Genomic DNA, 23,392 nt, shown 5'->3' with positions numbered 1-23,392 from the left:
CGAGGTTGTAGTTCAGTTCGCAGTCAAAATGCATGGCTCCAAGACTCTGCACTGGTGCCAAAATGGGTTAGGAGACCTCCGGATCACAGTCAGTAGGCGGGAGGCTCTGCTTCTCGTGCCGCGGCTCTTGGTTCATCTCTGGGCGGAAGGCGCGCCGGGAACACCTCCCCTCCCAGGATCACCTACAGGCTACGTCACTAAAGAAAGTCCTACCTCCTGGTGTAGGGGTCTTAGAGGGTGGCTCTCACCGCGTGGTTGCTGCCGCTGCCGCCATTTTCGCTCAGAAAAATGGGGTGGAGAGGGAAAAAAATCCCTCCCCGGGCTGCACGAGGTTGTAGTTCAGTTCGCAGTCAAAATGCATGGCTCCAAGACTCTGCACTGGTGCCAAAATGGGTTAGGAGACCTCCGGATCACAGTCAGTAGGCGGGAGGCTCTGCTTCTCGTGCCGCGGCTCTTGGTTCATCTCTGGGCGGAAGGCGCGCCGGGAACACCTCCCCTCCCAGGATCACCTACAGGCTACGTCACTAAAGAAAGTCCTACCTCCTGGTGTAGGGGTCTTAGAGGGTGGCTCTCACCGCGTGGTTGCTGCCGCTGCCGCCATTTTCGCTCAGAAAAATGGGGTGGAGAGGGAAAAAAATCCCTCCCCGGGCTGCACGAGGTTGTAGTTCAGTTCGCAGTCAAAATGCATGGCTCCAAGACTCTGCACTGGTGCCAAAATGGGTTAGGAGACCTCAGGATCACAGTCAGTAGGCGGGAGGCTCTGCTTCTCGTGCCGCGGCTCTTGGTTCATCTCTGGGCGGAAGGCGCGCCGGGAACACCTCCCCTCCCAGGATCACCTACAGGCTACGTCACTAAAGAAAGTCCTACCTCCTGGTGTAGGGGTCTTAGAGGGTGGCTCTCACCGCGTGGTTGCTGCCGCTGCCGCCATTTTCGCTCAGAAAAATGGGGTGGAGAGGGAAAAAAATCCCTCCCCGGGCTGCACGAGGTTGTAGTTCAGTTCGCAGTCAAAATGCATGGCTCCAAGACTCTGCACTGGTGCCAAAATGGGTTAGGAGACCTCCGGATCACAGTCAGTAGGCGGGAGGCTCTGCTTCTCGTGCCGCGGCTCTTGGTTCATCTCTGGGCGGAAGGCGCGCCGGGAACACCTCCCCTCCCAGGATCACCTACAGGCTACGTCACTAAAGAAAGTCCTACCTCCTGGTGTAGGGGTCTTAGAGGGTGGCTCTCACCGCGTGGTTGCTGCCGCTGCCGCCATTTTCGCTCAGAAAAATGGGGTGGAGAGGGAAAAAAATCCCTCCCCGGGCTGCACGAGGTTGTAGTTCAGTTCGCAGTCAAAATGCATGGCTCCAAGACTCTGCACTGGTGCCAAAATGGGTTAGGAGACCTCCGGATCACAGTCAGTAGGCGGGAGGCTCTGCTTCTCGTGCCGCGGCTCTTGGTTCATCTCTGGGCGGAAGGCGCGCCGGGAACACCTCCCCTCCCAGGATCACCTACAGGCTACGTCACTAAAGAAAGTCCTACCTCCTGGTGTAGGGGTCTTAGAGGGTGGCTCTCACCGCGTGGTTGCTGCCGCTGCCGCCATTTTCGCTCAGAAAAATGGGGTGGAGAGGGAAAAAAATCCCTCCCCGGGCTGCACGAGGTTGTAGTTCAGTTCGCAGTCAAAATGCATGGCTCCAAGACTCTGCACTGGTGCCAAAATGGGTTAGGAGACCTCAGGATCACAGTCAGTAGGCGGGAGGCTCTGCTTCTCGTGCCGCGGCTCTTGGTTCATCTCTGGGCGGAAGGCGCGCCGGGAACACCTCCCCTCCCAGGATCACCTACAGGCTACGTCACTAAAGAAAGTCCTACCTCCTGGTGTAGGGGTCTTAGAGGGTGGCTCTCACCGCGTGGTTGCTGCCGCTGCCGCCATTTTCGCTCAGAAAAATGGGGTGGAGAGGGAAAAAAATCCCTCCCCGGGCTGCACGAGGTTGTAGTTCAGTTCGCAGTCAAAATGCATGGCTCCAAGACTCTGCACTGGTGCCAAAATGGGTTAGGAGACCTCAGGATCACAGTCAGTAGGCGGGAGGCTCTGCTTCTCGTGCCGCGGCTCTTGGTTCATCTCTGGGCGGAAGGCGCGCCGGGAACACCTCCCCTCCCAGGATCACCTACAGGCTACGTCACTAAAGAAAGTCCTACCTCCTGGTGTAGGGGTCTTAGAGGGTGGCTCTCACCGCGTGGTTGCTGCCGCTGCTGCCATTTTCGCTCAGAAAAATGGGGTGGAGAGGGAAAAAAATCCCTCCCCGGGCTGCACGAGGTTGTAGTTCAGTTCGCAGTCAAAATGCATGGCTCCAAGACTCTGCACTGGTGCCAAAATGGGTTAGGAGACCTCAGGATCACAGTCAGTAGGCGGGAGGCTCTGCTTCTCGTGCCGCGGCTCTTGGTTCATCCTCAGCTCTGAGATTTTAACAGCCTCTCCTTACTTGTCTTTTTCAACGATTAGAGGTTCTTTCAGGGTCAGGGGAATAAGACCTATTGTTACTGTTTTTTGCATATTGAATATGCCACGGGTAGCTTACCAGGCTCTGCCATGCGAGCGGGATACTCTTGGTAGCTTGCTGGGCTCTCCAAAAGGTATGTATATATCTGTTACTATATTTTGGATATGAATATGCCATGGGGAGCTTGCCAGGCTCTCCCAAGTGTGTAATAATAGACTCTCGGTAGCTTGTCAGGTTATCCAAGAGGGAGAACTAGGCTATTAGATATCTCATGGCTGCAATGAGGCTGCACGCTTCTGGACCTTGGCTTTATAGTCTCTGGATGTTGGCCGTTGACGGGATTACACAGTATTACACAGCGCCGAGGGCAGTCTATGGGTGTGACTGCCTAGCTACTGGAAAATGGAGGATCTGGGTGGAAGAGGACAAGTCCCAATCCGAGCAGCTCGGGTCCGAACACTTGGGTTCCTCCGCTGGCTCCCCAATTCATGAGGCTCGTCTGAACATGTGGAGAGTGACCCTGAGCATGGCTGTGGCTGGCTTCCGAAGGTCCTCAACTGGGAGATGTAGTAATAGTAAATTAGTTCAGACAGATAGCACTTAAAAAACCTTCTAATATCTTTATAATATATACAACATTTACATTTAGAAAATTTTAAATGTTAGCATAAAATTTATGCCTGAAGGGCAATAAATCTTATAATTTTGGACTTTCTCTTCTACAGCACAGAAATTTACAAGATAATATAACTTCAGTAACTCCAAAGCCTTTAACCAGTAGCATGCAGAGTCCAACTAAATTTATTCCCTCAAGAACTCTTGAATGACTCTCACCCGCTAATAACTTTGAAAGGCTGTCATCATTTTATCATTTTTTTAAACCTGTTCCAAGTTTTATATGATTCTCTTCAATAAATATAGTGTAGTTATATGTACAGTGCTAAGGCTTAAAATATGTGAGCTAATAAGGATCGGTGATGCTTTGGAGTCAGTGAGCTAGCTCACTGTCAGGGTACCCAGTTTGAGATCCAGTACCCATGGCCCTGAGCAGTGCACAGCTGGATGTAGCTCTGGAGGCTGCTGAGCACCTTTGGGTGACCCTGGACCTACAGGGCCTGGCAGCTCTGCGTCCTCATACCTTATGTTAAACCACAAAGCCCCATTAGTCCGGTATTACTGAGAGTGGCCCCAGAATCCCTGAGCCCTTCTTGGAAGTTCTTTCCCCCCCCAAAAAAAAATAATGATTTATACAAAATTTTAATTTAATGAAAACTGGCATGGATACAAGTAGACTCTCTGAGATATTTTCAGCTCTCCCAATATGAGGGCCAAAACCATCATTTAGGGTGGTTGTTAATGGCTCTGTTAAAGGTAGAGATTTTATTTTTATTACTTATTTTTATGATATTATAAGCAAAGGGAAAGTCAAGCAAAATTGTTAAGGTCAATTAATAAAGAAATATAACCTAAAATGTTTTCTTTTGTTTTGTTTTTTGGCCCATACCCAGTGGTGTTCAGGGCTTACTCCTGGCTCTGCTCTCAGGGATAACTCTTGGCAGTGCTCAGAAGACCAGATGGGGTGCAAAGGATCAAACCAGTGTCAGCTTCATGCTAGGAAAGTGCCCTGCCTGCTGTACTATCCTTCTAGCCCTCAGCTAAAAATGTTTTTAAAGCATTAATATTTAAGTCTATGACTCAAGTTATCCTGGAGGATATAAATGGCTACCTGACTTGTAGGCTACATTCAAAATCCTACAGATGAATCGAAGTTTAATAAATTATAAACAAAAGCCTAATTCCCTTTTATAGGTTTTTATCCCTTCTACTGCCAAGTAGCTCTAAAAGAATTCCAAGTATGACCTACAATTGATTCCAACTGGCAAGAAGCTGATCTCCTTTATTGTTTATATCCTAGTTCCTCCTGAAGCGCACAGCCACATCGAGGTAGCTTCTGTTGACCCAGAAAATAACAGTCTTTAATGTTTAGTCTCCTCCTGCTTGTTCCTAAAATTTCTATCTTGGTGTATCACATATCTATTTTCTAAAATTTGACACCTTCAGAATAACCTGGCTTTCTTGGAATCCCATGAGAGAGAAGGGGATCAGAGATTCCAGATTTCATCCAACCCTACAATCTCTTTTTTCCCCCTCTATATATCAGGGGAAATTATCCTCTTTTTCTCCTCTTTCTCTCTCTCTCTCTCTCTCTTTCTCTTTCCCTCTCTCTCTCTCTCTCTCTCTCACACACACACACACACACACACACGCACATACACACACAGCTCTCAAAGACAACTCACCATTTATTTTCAGACTCTGAAAACTAAAGCAGTATTGTCCTAATCAACCTGCAAGCAACTTCTGATTCCTACCTATTGGGAGAGATTACCAGAAGAGTAGTAATATAATAGAACTATTATTAGAATTTGAGTGGGGACACTGAATAATGAGGAAAAACACAAGAAAATCAATAATTTGTATAGTATAATTCTACATATTTTCTGTTAAACTTTGTAATGAACTAGCTTTCCAGTCAACAAGGAGGACTTAAGTGTTTTTTGAATTAAAAAAAATAAATAATTGGGCATGGGGCAGGAGCCATTGTGCCACATCTGGTAGGGCTCAGGGCTTACTCCTGGCTCTCTGCTCAGGTGTGCCTCCTCACAGCCCATTTGTGGTACTGGGGATTAATTAGGCATCAACAATGTGCAAGGCAAACTCCATAAAGCCCGTACTTTCTCAGGCCCCAGTGTTTTAAAATACTTATTATAATTGAGGCAACATGGGTACAGTATGTTAATGCTAAAATATAAGCATGCTAATGTTTATTGTATTAATTTGTACAAGGTCACTGCACTTCCACCACCACCAAAGTGCCAGAGATCCTCCACCACTGCTTCTGTCCCTTCTTGTTGACCTCTTCCTTATCCCCACCACTTGGTAATCCCAGTTTTTTAATCGAAGGTTAAAGGTGTGTCCTTGTTTGGTACTGTATGTTTTCTTTTGCTACCTATATGCCACAGATGAGTGATTGCATATTATATTGGCTTCTTCTGCATCATTTTGTGTAACATGAGACCCTCCAGTTCCATCCACGTCACAGCAAACTGCATGAGTTCATCTTTCCTTAGGGCTGTATGGTACTTCATTTTGTGTATATACTATAATTTCTCTATACATTCATCCCTCATTCAACATTTGGTCTGTTTCCATAGCCTGGCTAATATACCATACCATGCAGTAAACTTAAGTTTTCAAATAAGAACACGGATTTTTATTATAGCATTTTATCATATTTTATTCCTTACTATTTATCTATCATAGAGGGAAATAAATATATATATGCCTCTCGGAGAGTCCAGAAAGCTACCCAGAGTATGCCGCCCGCACGGCAGAGCCTGGCAAGCTCCTTTTGGCATATTCGATATGCTAAAAACAGTAACAATAACAGGTCTCATTAGCCTGACCCTGAAAGAAACCTCTAGTCATTGGGAAAGATGAGTAAGGAGAGGTTGCTAAAATCTCAGGACTGGGACGAATGGAAATGTCCTACTCGAGTAAATCAATGAACAACGGGATGACAGTGATACAGTGATACTATTTATCTAAATGCATGAGAATTAAGGAAAATGCTTGTGATCTTTGAGAGTTTCTTTTACATTGATTGTGTCTATTAATATTCATTCTATTTCTGTATTTAAAATAATAACTATACAAACAAAACTAGAAGAAAGCAGTTTTGTGGACTCAGATCTCAGAGCTGAGGTAGCTACAGAAGAAGAGGGAGGATGCAGATAAGAAGAGAGGCAGGAAATAGAGTGGGGTAAATGGATGGTGGCACTTTAGTGGTGTATGTGATGTAGTACCAACTAGTTTGAAGATGCATGAATTTATAAGTCTAAAACGCATGCAGTTGTTTAAACTAACATCATGTCAATATGTTTTAATAGAAAAATGAAAAATAAATAAAATGTATTGTTTGGGCTGGAGAAATATTACTACAGGTAGGGACTTGCTTTGTACATACTGACCTGGGTTCAGTCTTTGGCATCCCATATGGTCCTTTGAACCCTGTGCAAAGTAATATCTGATATGTGGGGCTTGTGACTAAAAACCCCAGGCTTAATGGAACCGAGAATGGGTGACCTTCCTCAATTTCCCAGTATTTTCTGGTAGCTTGGCAGTCACCCCCACAAACTGTCACTAGTACCATATAATATCATTAGCAGCCATAATCCAGAGACTCAATATAAATCTCTTGGAAGAGAGCACAGAACAAGATGCCATAGTCATGCGGCCAGACCCCATGCCACCTGTTTCATTCAGGGCAACCCAGAGAGAACTGGGTGACACCCCTCCCCGCTCCAACGGAGCCAGCCCTGGAGCCAAAAACCTACAGAACTCAACTGCTGCCACACTTATGCTCAGGCTGAGCCTCACTCATGAAGAAATCTATTCCTGGACATCTCACACTTTACACCGCCAATATACCAAGAGTAACACATCACATTGAGGGGTTTAAAGTATAAGGCAACCAATCTTAGGGGGAAATATATATGTGTGTATATATCAATATATACACATATATAAATACACACACACACATATATATGTATACACACACACACACACAAGGCTCAACCTCTAACAACATGTTATCAGTCTCTTAGAGAAGGGCTTTAATGACTCCTGGGTGAAATTCAACAATCTTCACACACTTTCTTCTAAGAAACCTTTATGTCTCATTTTTAGAAGATGATTCATAATAAACAATATGGAATAAATTATTTTGCTTCTACTTGGGGGACAGGTTTTGGGGATATAAATATGGTGGTAGGAAGGTATAATGGTGGGGGATTGGTGTTCAAATATTAAATGTAATCAAATATTGTGAAGAGCTTTATAAAAATAAAATAAAATAAAATAAAATAAAGAGTAATACCTAAGCACAGGGCCCAGAATGACCCTAAGCATTGCTGGGTGTGGTCCAAAAACAAAATAAAAATTAAAAATAAGGTATAATCACTCTTAAAAATTATAAAATGAAATCAACATTATTCGGTATATAATATGAACCACATATATGAACCTTGGTGTAAAAGCAAGTGCTGTAGCCCTGTCTGTAGCACTGTTGTCCCATTGTTTATTGATTTGCTCGAGCAGGCACCAGTAACACCTCCATTGTGAGACTTGTTACTGTTTTTGGCATATTGAATATGCCACAGGTAGCTTGCCAGACTCGGCCATGTGGGCGGGATACTCTCAATAGCTTGCTGGACTCTCCTAGAGGGACGGAGGAATCGAACCCAGGTTGGCCGAGTGCAAAGTAAATGCCCTACCCAGCATGGGTATCCTGCCCGCACTGCAGACCCTGGCAAGCTACCCATGGCATATTTGATATGCCAAAAACAGTAACAAGTCTCACAATGGAGGCAGTGTAAAAGCAAAGGGCATTGAAATTAATTTTAGTGATGTACTTTACTTAGTTTATGATGTGGAGTGAATTTTTATTTCAACAGGAAACATTAATTTATAAGGTAACATTTTATAACTATACACTGTAGTATAATTATCAAATATTAGTAACTAATGGCTAATTTCTCTATTTTATTTTTGTAAAAAAAGGTGGATGTTTGTGTCACACAAAATATATGTGGTGCCCTACCTTTAATCCTTTACATTTTATTGCATTTGTTCAATCTTTGCTCATGCCATTCCTTTTCAAATAAAAATATCCCTTTCTCATTGTAAGTATAATTTTCATCTATTCTTTAGAGTCCCCACTCAAATATACTTTCATGGTTCTTTATTTTAAATCATTGATGTTTGGATTTCTAAATGCTAATGTGGCATAAATGCGGCATTGTATTTACACTGCCAGCAGACACAGGCCAGCCCACCACACATAAAAGAATTCAGATATTTCAACCAGGAAATTTAAAAATGCTCAGAATAAATGCAAAATAAACCAAGACAATAAATGGTCTCAAATAGGGACTCGGGATATACCTCCCAGAACTAGAGTGCATGCTTTGTTACTATGTGGGAGTGCTGGCTTCAATTCTTAGCACCCCAGGGTCCCTCAAGGACTTCAGTAGTGGCTTACAAGGCATCTGCTCCCCACCAGAACCTCCACCAAAAATACCTGGTCCAGATCATATAAAGTATTGCTGCTAACTTCATCCAGGTTAGGTTAAGCTTACCAACAAGTCAGTTGTGAGTCAGTTTGTGTTTTCCCAGAGCTTTAGAGGCTACAGAATTGTGAATGAGGTTCTACATGCACATTGCTTCTCCAGTAAGTCCAACTATATCTTCTCCTTACCATAGGATTCTGCTTCTGTGAATTCTCCCTTATAATTTGCCCACCATGTGCATTTCTTACATAAGGGATCTACTTTTATACCAAATATTTTCCATAATGCCTACAGATTTCTTTTATAAGGTATATCTTAGTAAATACTTCATTTTGTAGCTTTATTTATGAGATATTATTAATAAAATCATGTTGCAATATAACATGTTAGTTTCAGGTTGCATCACTGAACCTTAACATATGTATGAACTATATTCAATTCCCCGCTGAAAGTCTCACTCTGTCCTTCACCATACAGTTGATCCCCTTTAACTGAAATGTTTTAAAAACAACTGAGTTATAAATAAAAGAATATAATTTATGAAAATAGGATATTACAATGAGAATTACAATAGGAATGGCCACATTCATTAGAAATACTGTAACAAAGGTTTGTTTAAATAACAGATTTCTCTGCCTTTTTCTGCATAATCAAAGTAGATGATTACTTGAAAATAAAAGCAAAAGCTTTGTTATGGACTGATTTTGATTGAAAAATAATCAGTTCTATATTCTTTATTTACAGGGAGAAGTAGGCGATCAAGGAAACATTGGAAAGATTGGTGAAATAGTAAGCTTTGTGTTCTTACCTTCATGATTCTAACCATCAAGTCGTTTTAGGAATCAAATTAGCAATGATCTGTGGATATATTTGTCATTGGGGGAACTCCTAAGCATTGCTCATGGGCCCTGGAAGCTGCTCCCAGCTGCAATTGGTTCAGTCTTGTGGACTTTCAGCTTGGTGCTTGGATCCATGATCCTGGGGGTCATCAGATTATACCCAGATATGTTTGAGGAAAGGTGGGAGGACGGGACTGCAGTGCGGTGCCAGGGATCAAACTCAGGGCCTCAGTCATACAAGACATACACACTCATCTCCTGGCCCTGCACAACAAGCTTAAAAGTACCAGTGATATGATGAATACAGCTTGTAGTACAGAAAAAAAATAAAGAGGTAAAAATATGGTCTATATGTCCATCCATCCAGAATAAATTTTATCTAAATTTGAGGAGCCCTCTAGTTTCAATATTTAGGCCTCAATTTAAATTCTGATGATCTCAATCTAAATTTGGCCTTAGCATTTTTCATGTTAAAAACTGCAAGTTACCAAACCAAAGGATATTTTATGAACTTGGATGTATTTTTCTTTAGATTTAAAAGAGTGGCAAAAATACAGAAGTAATGAATAGGAAAACATATTTCTTTTCTAAAATATTTGACTTGTATAAATTTACACATTAGTGTGGAAGAAGACTATTTTGATACTATTTTGATTTTAAAAAGATTTTGATGACTTTCTTCTTTCATTTATTCATTATACATTTATATTCAGACACAATTATTAACATGATTTATACTATAAAATGGTATATTGAAGGTTTAGCAGGCATTACAAAATAACAAAGAAATATGCAATTATAAGCTGATGATTTTTAAAAGAAGCTTAAGAAATTATGACTAGAATGGTAAACTTTTAGATATCAGAAATTAGAAATTGAATGTTAATGACTGAGTTACACATAGGCTGTTTCTTCACTCGATGGCATTGAACCTAGCTAGAGGTAACTCTGGGTTTGGGGGTGGCGGAATATTTGTATATATATTTATAGGTATGATTCTAAAAAACAAGATTGAAAAATATCACCTAAGTGAGTAACAAAATGGCACTAAGATATATTTAAAAAAAAGAACGGTAAACTTTTAAAATAAAATCATGTTGATTTGCCATGAATTTAAAATACTTTATATGCTTGGGAGTATAGCTTCATACCTTAACACAAACACCATCAAAATTCTACTGTCATTTACACTACCAAATTAACATTTTCTACTCTCTTCTTCCACCACCATACCCCCATCCCGTTTGTAAATACTGTACTTCTCAAGGTTTAAGGCATTTTATTGTGTTTTAATATTGTGTTTTATTATTTTGCTCTGGATATTTATATTAATATATCTGAGAGAAATTACCTGGTAATTGTCTTTCACCTTCTGACTTATTTAATTTAGCATAATAAACTCAATTTCTGTCTGTTAGTGCAAAAGGCACGACTTTATCTTTTTATTTAAAAATATTTAATTGAAAAGATAATATTCAATACTCATTTCTTGATCCAGTCATTAGCCAGTAGGCATTAGATACTTTTATCTAATAGTGTTATGAACACATACATGTTACACATATATTTTCAAACTGGAATATTTATAGTTCATGAAAAAACACCTAAAGAGGGGTATTGTGGATTGTGTGCTAATTCTATTTCTGTGTCCTAGTAAATGAAACTGGTCATTGTTTCATATGCTTGTTACCATCTGTCTTTTTTTGGAGAAGTATCTCTTCACTTCTTCTGCCTTTTGTGTGAAATAAGGTGTGTTTTATTGTTGAGTATACTAGTTCTTCACTTTTAAGGACCTTAGCCTTTTTGCTAGGAACATGATGTTCAGATACCTTCCTATTCAGCATATTGCCTTTTTTTCACTATATAATATTATTCAGGATTAACATGGTTTTGTTTATTTTTTATTTTGTTTCCCATTTAGTTGAAGTCAAGTTCCCATCATCATTTGGATGATTAATGCTCATAACAGTAGCCTTTTATGACTTGAGGTATTCATTTTGTGTAGCTATTTTGAGGGACTGACGAAGAGCTAGAAGGACCTTGGTGAGCCACAGGAAAACTACATAAAATGACATGAAAGAATTAAAGGCCAAGCCATTCAGAACCATAGTTTTTACTTTCATTTTGAATATTTCTTAAGCATTCTGTCAGTGGACTTGATTAGTATATTTAATATCACTCTGATTGTAGTTGATTGCAAGGTTGTAACATGGTTATGAAGAGCACATGTAAAAGAGGCTTTGTAGATTGAATGCCTTTGCACACATCTAAATGAGAAGAATTGGACCAGAGTGATTGCAGTAAAGATAAGAGCAGTGGACAGATTTAGGTAATATTTTAGACACAGGCTACCAAAAAGTAACTATTCTGATAACTAAACTGCTTATGATTTATCAGGAATGTTCTGAAAGGATTGGAATTTTGTATATGTGATTTTTAAGGATAATTCCAATAGGGATCTGACTCTTTTCTAAGAATTTTAATTTTCCTGGTTCTAACTTGCCAATTTGTCTCCTTTTTTCCTCTACGGTCTAGTTTTATTATGTATTTCTAGAGTTGGAAAAGGAGAAATAGATTAAATATTTTATAGGCAATAACTCTAGCCTCCATGAGTTTTTTATTATGTTTTCTTTATTGTTGACAATTTTCAAAGCCATACAGGCTGTATACTATGGTAGAAAACTAGTGTGCCTTTGGAAAAATGATCAGCAGTCACTCATAGGAAGCTTTTCTGCTGTTATTTTTAAATATAAAATTTGGAATTTTTAATAAGTTGTATGATCACATTGTTTCATTTGACCACTTTTCTGCACTTTTGTTGTTGTTGTTGTTTGCTTTGTGGGGCGGGGGGGGGGGGTTGAGGGTGCCACAGCCAACCATGCCCAGGGCTTACATGGCTCTGTGCTTAGGGATCACTCCTGGTAGTGCTGGAGGCCATATGGGTGTCACATTTATTTTTGTTTTTTACACCAATTTTATTTTATTTTTATAGAGCTGTTGACAATAATTTATTACAACCAATATTCCAACATCGATCCCACCACCATAATACCTTCCCACTTCCATTGTTTTGAATTATCCCATCATCACTTAAGCCTGCCCCCAAAGCAGTTCTAAATAATTTATTTTGTATAGCTTGCTATGAATGATGCATTAAAAATGACCCAAAAATTTCCTTAGAAGAAAATATACAAAGATTGTTGCATCTCACCCGAGAGCCATTATATAAGAAATATTAGAGATTGTATAAGAGATTACTAACCTTGTTTACGAGATTACTAACCTGTTGTTACATGTTGAGCCTTGTGTGCAAATATTTATTTATGTTTGGATTGACATCGATTGCCTTCTACCTTAACCCTGTCAAATGTGGTATGCTACTCTTGGTGCATCAGTGGAGTAAAGTATGAAATTTGCAGCTGAGCTCCAGGGATTCTAAAATTTTAAATAGGGTGATACAGTTGGAGATGATTTGGGATCTGGTAGCATCTCTACAGCTTGTGACTCTCTTCCAAGATTTTTTTGTGAGCTTCTGGATCATAGCTGTTGATGAGCTTATATGGCACCAGAGGCAGTTTGTGGGTAGGGAAAGGCAGGGAGGTCACCCATCCCCAATTCCACAAGCCAGCTCCACATTTCTGCCCATTTGAAGAGATTTATGTCATTTGGTTATTATTTTATCACATTTATTTGTCTTCAAAACTGTAACTGTACTGATTATCTGCTCCTTAATCTATCAGTGTAGCAAGATTTTATAAACCCATCTGCTGTGATTTCTTATCACTAATAAAAATTAAATATACTAGTAAGAGTTTCTTCATTTTATTCTGTATAAAGATATTATTAAGAGGCCAGAGTAATCGTGCAGCAAGTAGGGCACTTGCCTTGCACAAACTGACCTGATTTCGAGGCACCACAAATGGTCCCCTAAGCTTTCCGTGAGTGATCCCTGAGCACAGAGCAAAGAGCAAGCTTTCAGACAAAAAAGGCCCCTCTGACAGTAAGACACTTACTAAACATTTACTGTGTGTTGGCTGTACATCCAAGTGAGATGTGATTCTTAAGTGGTTTTTTATCTTGATATTTGAAAACAAATTGCATATGTAAAATATATTACAAAAATTATTTAATTCTAGAACAGGTTTCAGCAGACTTTTCTATAAGGGTTATATGTATACATATATGTATATACATGTATATATTTTTATTTCAGGGCTCTGCATTAAGGGACAGAGTAGGTTTGAGGGACCGTATGGGGTGCTTGGAATTGAACCTGTGCCGCCACATGCAAGGCAAATGCCCTATTACTCTGGGCCAGGGATTATATTTTATAGTGTAGAATTTGGCCATACAGTCTCTGTCACAACTGCCTAACTCTCCTGTTATAGTGCAAAGCAGTCATAACCAGTAATTAAATAAATGCATCTGACATGTTCCCAGTCAGTAAAACAAGTTATAAAAACAGATGGTAGACAGATTTTGGCCTATAAGCTATAATTTGTCCAATTCTTTTATAATAACATTTGGTATGCAGCAGTTTTATTACATAAATCTGGCATGTGTGATTATATTTCATTTATTTTTATTGTAAATAAAACAAATACACATTTTTTAAGAATCATAAGACATATTCAAGTTTGTGTTGTTACTATTGGTTAATTGATGAAAATTAAGTATGAACATCATAAGTATTTGTGGAACACAAATAAATATATAAAAAATTGCACTCAAATTTGTTGTTTTTCCCCTTAAAAACACTTAAAAATCTAATACTTTTCAAGGCCAATTAAATCTGCTCTTTATGTTCACGAGATAATTTTTTTGAAGTCATACATGTTGTTTATTTTCATTGTGATATCATGAGTTGAAACAGCTTCTAAAGTATGATGGCCATACCTGGCAGTGCTAAAGGGTTATTACTGGCTCTGCACTCAGGAAGTAATCCAGGCGGTGCTTGGAGAACCATGTGGGAAGCCAGGGAGCAAACCCAGGTCAGCCACATGTAAGGTAATCGCTCTGGCCCCCAAAGGGAATTACTTTCTTGATTTGTTTCTCTTTTAGATAGAAGAAATCCTTTTACATAAGGAAATGCAGCCAATTTTTTCATTTCTATTTTATAGCTTGTTACTGTATTATTATTTCTAATAATGTTAGTGTAGGGGCTGGAGCGATAGCACAGAGGTTGGGCGTTCGCCTTTCACAAGGCCGACCCAAGTTCAATTCCTCCGCCCCTCTCGGAGAGCCGGACAAGCTACCGAGAGTATCGAGCCCGCGTGGCAGAGCCTGGCAAGCTACCTGTGCATACTGGATATGCCAAAAACAGTAACAACTGGGGCTGGAGGAATAGCACAGCGGGTAGGGCGTTTGCTTTGCACGCGGCCGACCCGGGTTCGAATCCCAGCATCCCATATGGTCCCCTGAGCACCGCCAGGGGTGATTCCTGAGTGCAGAGCCAGGAGTGACCCCTGTGCATCGCCAGGTGTGACCCAAAAAGCAAAAAAAAAAGAAAAGTAACAACAAGTCTCACAATGGAGATGTTACTGGTGCCCGCTCGAGCAAATCAATGAGCAACGGAACTACAGTGATACAGTGATAACGGAATAATACTGGTAAAAAATGGACATCCTTGCTTTGTGCCAGAGCTTAAAGGAAAATATTTGTTTCCCACCATTAAGTATGAGATGCTTGCTGTGGCTTTGTTCCTTATCACCTATGTCGAGATTTTATTTAAATCAAAAATTGATGTTGAATCTTGCCAATAGCTTTCTCTCCATTTATTGTTATGTGATTTTTATATTTACTTCAGTTGATGCCTTATATAACATTAATTTATTTATTTTTGTCAACACAGTAATTCTTTTTTTCTTTTTTTCTTTTAATTTTTTATTAGAGAATCACTGTGATGTACTGTTACAAACTTATGAACTTTTGTGTTTGCATTTCACTCATACAGTGATCTTTAACCATCCCTCCACCAGTGCCCATTCTCCTCCAGCATCCCTCTCACCACCTCCACCCCATCCCCAACCACCCCACCCTGCCTCTGTGGTAGGGCATTCCCTTTTGTTCTCTCTCCTTTTGGGTGTTGTAGTTTGCAACAGCGGTATTGAGTGGCCTTTTTGTTCGGTCTATAGTCTACTTTTAGTTCACATTTTCCAACCCAGTAATTCTTATATCCCACTTGGTTTTGATGTTTCTTCCTTTTTAATATATTGCTGAACTCAGTTTGCAGGTAATTTTTAAGATCTGTGCATATATGGTCATCAGGGGTATTGGTTTCTAATTTTATTTTTGCAGAATATTTATCTCCTTTTGATATGAGCGTAATGTTGGCCTCATAGAAAATATTGGAAAGAATTCTAATTTCTTGGATTTTTCATAAGTACTTTAGAAGGTTAAGTGATAGGTCCTCTTCGGAGGTTTTATATAATTAACAGATAACACCAAAAGAACCTGGGCTTTTGTTGGGGGGAAGTGGAGGCTCTTATTATTTTCATTTCTCTGATTACAATTGACCCGTTCAGGTTTTCTGTTTCCCTTTGATTCAGTCTTGAACCTGAATATGTTTCATAACCTTTTGGTTAAATTATAGAATTTTTAAGCTAAAAAAGTTGAGAGTGATTATTTAGTCCTTTCCTTTATTTTTCGAATTGAAAAAGAGACCCAAACTGGTAACATCGCTTGCTTAGCATTGAAAATCTAAGCTAAGAATTCAAGTCTTTAGGGGCTGGAGCAATAGCACAGCGGGTAGGGCGTTTGCCTTGCACGCGGCCGACCCGGGTTCAATTCCCAGCATCCCATATGGTCCCCTGAGCACCGCCAGGAGTAATTCCTGAGTGCAGAGCCAGGAGTAACCCCTGTGCATCGCCAGGTGTGACCCAAAAAGCAAAAAAAAAAAAAAAAAAAAAAAAAAAAAAAAGAATTCAAGTCTTTAGACTATAATCTAATTTTATTGTATTCTCTAATAATTCCTTATGTTTTGTCTCTGAGATTTTAGAAAGATCAAATAGCTTAAATATTCCATTTGTTGATGGGAAGTGTTAGACAATAGTAGATTTTCTGAATTTATTTTTGTCCAGATAGAATCTAGCAAAGAAACAAAGAAGACAAAAAAATAAAAAAATAATTAAAAAAGACCCTACCTCTCAGATCTGCATGAAAGATATATACTGCTTAATTTATTTATTGCTTTGTTTACGGAAAAATACATACTTAGAATTAATAAGTAAATTTTCTCCTCTATAAATGATCCTACTAATATTTATTGCCTTAGTAAGAGCTTGCAAATAAAATGTTATGCAAATAGTGTTTTGTCAGGATAATTTCTCATTTCTAATCCAGCTTTTTTTGTATTAATAAACTAAAAGTGGCCATCCAAGATAAGTGGTAGCCCTGTGCTTTTATATTTATATATTATATTTGCTTCATACACTGATTCATTGCTAAAGACTCATTAAAAAGCAGAATACATGAACACTGTTGCAAGGCAGTTTAGTACAGGGAAGACAGCATCAGTTGCTTTTCTAGCCTCAGGCTTCTTGTAACATAGACATGAGTAAAATCATCTGTTGAGTATACATTCCACTCATATTCTTTTAATCATTGCCAGAACTTTCCAAGTTGAAGCTTCATTCTGAACTAGGGAAATGTCAAAGACTGAAATTTCCATTTGGATCATAAACAGACCATTCAGTTATATATTTCAGGAAACCTATGTATATATCCACATGTTCAAAGTCTGAAATGGAGAAGCTGTGAGGCCAAAATAAACTGTTGTCTAATCATGATGAACCAAAATAAGGAAGTATTTGTCTATATTCTTTTTTTTTTTCCTTTTGGGTCACACCAGCGATGCTCAAGAGTTACTCCTGGCTTTGCAGTTAGGAATTACTCCTAGCAGTGCTTGGGGGAACCATATGGGATTCCGGGGATCAAACCCAGGTCAACTGCGTGCAAGACAAATGCCCTACACGCTGTACTATCACCCCGGTCCCTCATTTATATTCTTTTTTATTTTTAATATTTATTGAATCACCAAGTGGAAAGTTACAAAGTTCTCAGGTTTATGTCTCAGTTACACAATATTCAAACACCCATCCCTTCACCAGTGCCCATATTCCACCACCAAAAACCCCAGTATACCCCCCGCCCCCGCCCCCCCCACCCCAACTGTATAACTGATGAATTTCACTTCATTTTCTCTTTACCTTGATTACGTTCCATATTTCAACACAAAACTCACTATTATTGCTGGAGTTTCCCCCCAAGAAAGACAGCCCTACTATCAAGGAAGCATTTGATAATTAGTTTTCCATTGCTGAGAATGAAGAGATATGTAGCCCCACTGATCCAAGTACATAACTCTTTTTTTTTCCTTTTTCCTTTTCCTTTTATTTTTTCCCCCTCATCCCCTTTCCCACACCTCATAGTATAGTGGATGCCACGCCGCATTTCTCCCTGAAAATGGGAAACAACTGGGAAAGAGGGATATTTCCTCTTCTCAGCCAGCGTGGGGCTGTTGCTTAGTTCACAGTCCAGCGAAGTGGCTGCTACTTTAAAGAATAACCTTCAATATTTCAACAAAAACTCACTGTTATTATTTGGAGATTCCCCCCCAAGTCAGACCTGATAAAAAGGAACCATTTCACATTGCTGACAATTATAGATGTTAAGTCAAGCGGACGCTACCGAGTCCACGTGGTTTTGGATTTCTGTATAAAGTCCAGGGAAAATTCTGCCAGAAATTGCATAGCCCAGCTCACAGTCCCAGTGCATTGCTATAAGAAGTCTCTGGAATCAAAGTCTTTAGGCGTAGAGGGTCCATTTCACTCTCAGCAGCTCCGAATTTATCTGGGCCGAGGGCGTGCCGGTTACACCCACTTCCCATGATTCCCTAGGAGCCCCAACTGTAAAAATCATCTACCTCTGGGTTAGGAGTCTTAAAAGATGGCTCCTGCCATGTGGAGGCTGCTGCCGCCGCCATTTTCCATGCAGGAAGACAGGATGAGGAGGGAAGATCCACCCCCGGACAGTACGGAGTTGTAGCCCAGTTCATTGCTATTAGAAGCTGCGCTGGATGCCCGAATGTGTTAGGTCTCTGGAATCAAAGTCTTTAGGTGCAGAGGGTCCGTGCTTGTTTATATTCTAAGTTTAATTGACTATATAAAATATTCCACGTTATCTATTAATTCTTAGCAGGTGTTTAATTATCAAGAAATGTTATAGTATATTGAATAAATAAATGTATGAATGAATTTATTTCATTAATTTATGAAATATATATTTCATATATATTTTGTCTGTTGCCCGCACGCTTGGCTGTCTTCCCCGGAGCCCCTCGGAGGGGATGGGTCCAGCTTCCCTCCCCTCCCTGAGCAGAGCTCCCGGCAGCCGAAGACCACCGAAACCTAGCTACAGCCATGCTCGAGGCCCCTCTCCACACGTTCGGACAGGCCTCATGCATGAAGGTACTGGCAGAGGAACCCAGGTGTGTGTAATCCCATCAACAGCCAACATCCAGAGACTTAAAAGCAAGCTCCCAGAAGCGATATCTTATAACCTACTTTTCACTCTGGGAGAAACTCAAAAGCTACTGAGAGCTTCCTGCCCACATGGGACAGCCTCGCAAGCTTCCCGTGGTGTATCTATATGCCAAAGCCAGTAACCAGCTGAATCTTATTCTTCTGACCCTGAAGGCTTTAGAGGCTTCTAAAATCTCAGGGATAGGACGAATGTAGAGGTTACTGAGACTGCTCGAGCCACTCGATGATCAATGGGATTTCGTGATCATGATTGTGATCATGATATATTTTTATCATGTTAGCAAATATAGGATATATAATTATTTTTAGTTCATTATCAGTGTTTATAGTTTATCTCTAGTTTTCAGCAACTTTAAATGAATAAGGCTAATTAGACAAATTTTTATTAGATTCAGACATATAGTAGATAGCTCAGGTGACTAATCATTGCTTTTATTTACTTATACTTTTAACCCATTGCATTAAAAAATAAGTCAAGAGCGCAATCTATTAAGTTTTGTGACAGGTAGGATTTAACATAACCTCTCTGCTGCTATATAGTTTCCTCATTTGGTTTACTTAAATTCCTTAGCCAAAATTTTACTATTGGCATAGTAAAATTGTCTAAATACAAAATAAAAAGGCTTCACTTAGAGTAGATTAGCAAAAGAGTAGGCTAATGAAAGTAGTTTTAAAGAATTTTTAAAGTAATATAAATAAGCCACTGCTGGCAAAGAATTACTAATCTTTAGTGAATTTCAGACAATAAAGACAAGAATTATCTCTTGGTACAGAGGGATGAATCTCTCACTCCAAGGTGCTATATCAGGAAGCATTCCTTAGTTTGAATTTGTGATAGATCTCAAATGATATTTTCTTATAGTTTAGACCTGATTTTCAGTCCCTAGAAACCTAGCAAGCTTTAATGTCGCTCCTTAAATATACTGTTTATCCTAAGAATGGTAGCAGCCATTACATTGCCATTAGACATAGGGACTAGGGAGATGGCCCAAGTGGGAGAGCACGTGTCTCACATGAGCATGGTCCTGAGTTCAATCCTGGCACTGTCTGGTCCTTTCAGCACTTCTGGGTGTGGACCTGGTGGGAACTCAAGATGCACCAATGGCTGAGCATCACTGGAAGTGGTCCTGAGTCCCAGAGCACCACTGAGTATGACCTTTATCTTAAAATGTAGGTTTTGGATGTACACTTTAGTTGTCACTCTTAAGCAGAACAGTTGTATCTTGTGTTCATCATACTTAAAAGAATGCTCAACTCAGAGAACTCTTTTAAGCTTTCCCAAAATCTCGGACTTTGGATTAAAAAGAACTCTGCCTTATGGTTTCCAACCTTTTAAAGGATGAAGATAATTTCTATAGATCAAAATAGTAGTTGTGCTTGTATGCATTTAGTATGCTCTCAGCACCTGAATAAGGACTCACATTGCATGAGTTTCATGTCGTTGGTGGAGTAAGTGTTATGGTTTGGGAAACATCATGAGATCAGGTTGAATATTATAGAAGCAGGCTGCTTAAATGGCATTTTTGGAAGCAGTGTCTCTTAAAAGAGGCAATACCCCTGAGTAGTAGTTGAGTTGGTAGTAGTTTTGGGTGAAGTTGGGAGCATTTTCTGCTTGAAGAAAGTAGATTTCTGGTGGGACCCTTGAATAATTTTCTCTGGAAAAGGGTGATAGGCCAAATACATTAGGGAACCTCTTGCTACAGCATATTTATTAAGGAACAACATTTGTAGAAAGGCAGAATGAGGAGGGTGGAAGCAAGATTGGATAAAAGAATCAGCGATATTGTGGTACAGACTTCATTAAGTCTCAGCCATCCGTATAGGAAGTTCTGAATTCTTTTGTAATTTAAGAGGCAGAAGTGAATGGCTGGACTATTACACTATATCCTAGGCTGTCACTGTTCAAAGTCCACATTCCTAACTTCAGCCTAAAAGTTTATGCTTTGGGGCAAGAAGGCTCTCTGAAGTTTAGACTAACTGTAAATTTGATGACAGCTTAGATAGCAGGTAATTTCTTTGTTTTTAGTTTTTGCTTTTGTATTTTGGGCCACACCCGCTGTGCCCAGGGCTTACTTCTGGCTCTGCGCTCAGGAGTCACTCCTGGTGGTGTGCAGGGAACCATATAGGATGCTGGGGATCAAACCTGGGTCAGCCGCCTGCAAGGCAAGTGCCTTACCCTCTGTACTATCTCTCTGGTCCCAGTAAGCAATTTCTTGGTGACTCATCTTGGTGTATCACTGGAACCCACTTCATAGCCTTTCAGGGAGATGCTGCTCTAATAATTTGGTAGAATCTCTTTCTGAGGGGCAAGAAACATAGACTGGTACATATTACAAGCCCAACTCTATAGCTAGTTTTAGGACCATAAATGATAGCAATCTTCTCCCCCTTCCTAACAATCCTAATGAATTAACTGTGTCAAGATGGTGGCTCATTTTCTTGCTTGTTGAAGACTCAAAGCAGGAAATTTGAAGTGGCAGCTATTGGCTACACTTTTATATGTTAGGAAACAATAATCAGTTATGATTTCACATAAGTCTTACTGTGTCACCTAGTACAGTGTTCTCTTTGGGCACCAGGGCCTCAAATCAAATTTTATGAGGCTAGAAATAACATGATTTCCACAGAGACTTTATAGAAATAGGAAATGCAATTAATTCTTTTACCACTCCTTGTTTTCAAGGGCAATAAAAATTTCCCCTTGAAAATATGGTGACATATAAATGTAATTTCTATGATATTGTGTATATATATACATATATATTTGTATACATTCCTTGCTATCCCTATAAAGTTAGGTGTCGCCTCTTTAGCAGCACATTCATGCTATTCTAATGCTCTTTCATGTAGGAAGTACAGGTTGTCATATGTTGTAACTATTGTCATACTGTCATACTGTATGTCATCCCATTGCTTATTGATTTGCTCAAGTGGGCACCAGTAACGTCTCTATTGTGAGACTTGTTTGTTACTGTTTTTGGCATGTCAGATACACCACAGGTAGCTTGCCAGGCTCTGCTGTGCGGACGAGATACTCTCGGTAGCTTGCCGGGCTCTCCGAGAGGGGCGGAGGAATCAAACCCAGGTTAGCCACATGCAAGGTAAACGCCTTACCACTGTGCTATCGCTCCAGCCCATTTTTAGATCCCTATAAATATGTACACTTTCACCCTTTATATGCTCTAAAATAAGTCTTCTGGTCTGATGCAATGGTTTTGGTATCTTGTATCATCATATAAGATCTTACTCCATGATACAACTGCATAAATTCTCAGATACTGGTGTGAATTAAAGATCAACTGTAAGTAAGGACACCATCCCTGGGTGTCATTTCTGTTCAAATAAATCTTTGATATTTCGTGAATAAGCATACCCAAAAGTGACCAGTTGGTCTCCTTGGAAAATGTATTCAGTACTGTTCTCTGTTGTGGCAATTTGGATTTCAGTGAGTAGTGGCTATCGTTAAGTTTGCCTTTGAAATTGGGAATCAGTGGTCTCAGTTCCAAACCGCCCATCTCTTCTACCTGGCCCAGTTTTTCTTAGGTCCATCACACTGGAAGTTCTGATGACCAAGATTTGCCCATGTTAGCTTTCTGAGCATTCTATATACTTCCAGGTACTCTTCCTTGTTTGACTCTCTTGTTCGGCATTGACATTTGAATGCTGTATTTTGTGTCTAACATACCCATCTTTCCTTGTGTCTTTCTAAAACTTTGTTTCTAGTGTAAATTCATTTTCTTTTCAGGCTCCTAGCAACCAGCATGCCTCTTACAGATGCTCATTCATTTATAGATATTTTAACCCCAATCCACTTCTCCTTTCTATAGAATGGGTGGTTTGACAGACAGAAACAATTAACAAAGCTTCAACTTCACGACTTAATGACCTCGTAAAATCCATACCTCCAAGCACAATTATGTTAGGGCTTTAATGTAGGAATATTGAGGGACATAGATTGGTATTTCATAGTTCTAAATTTCCCAATACCAAGTTTTTCTTGCTCTAGAAACTGGTTAGAAGAGCACTGTCACTATAGTACTGCTGTCCTGTTGTTCATTGATTTGCTCACGTGGGCACCAGTAACATCTCCATTGTGAGACTTGTTGTTACTGTTTTTGGCATATCAGATACACCACAGGTAGCTTGCCAGGCTCTGCCATGTGGGCGGGATACTCTCAGTAGCTTGCCGGGCTCTCTGAGAGGGACCCAGGAATTGAACCCAGGTCAGCCACATGCAAGGCAAATGCCCAACCCACTGTGCTATTGCTCCAGTCCCAAGGTTAGAAGAGATTCCCTCCCAAAAGCCAAAGGAGTCAGCTAAAAAAATATGTGCCAGTTGGGAACCTGGACTTATTTCACAGTCTGTTTGGCAATACCCCTTCCCTGCCTAAAGCTCTATT

At 40.1% G+C, this 23,392-nt stretch overlaps 1 protein-coding gene across 6 annotated transcripts in view; it reads left to right on the top strand.

The window, feature by feature from the left end:
* Nucleotides 1–23,392, top strand: part of COL24A1 (collagen type XXIV alpha 1 chain) — a 294,562-nt gene that overhangs the window by 128,348 nt on the left and 142,822 nt on the right. For all 6 annotated transcript variants that reach the window (XR_008630306.1, XM_055140321.1, XM_055140322.1 and 3 more), the window contains exon 25: nt 9,356–9,400. Coding sequence is in view for 5 of the 6 variants with exons in the window: in XM_055140321.1 (XP_054996296.1) it covers nt 9,356–9,400 (45 nt within the window). In the remaining variant the exon portion in view is untranslated. The remainder of the gene's footprint in view (nt 1–9,355; nt 9,401–23,392) is intronic.

The sequence above is a fragment of the Sorex araneus genome, chromosome 5 (assembly GCF_027595985.1).
Source record: "Sorex araneus isolate mSorAra2 chromosome 5, mSorAra2.pri, whole genome shotgun sequence".
Taxonomy (NCBI): domain Eukaryota; kingdom Metazoa; phylum Chordata; class Mammalia; order Eulipotyphla; family Soricidae; genus Sorex; species Sorex araneus.
The sequence above is the reverse complement of the archived record's forward strand: the minus strand, read 5'-3'. Positions and strand labels throughout refer to the sequence as shown.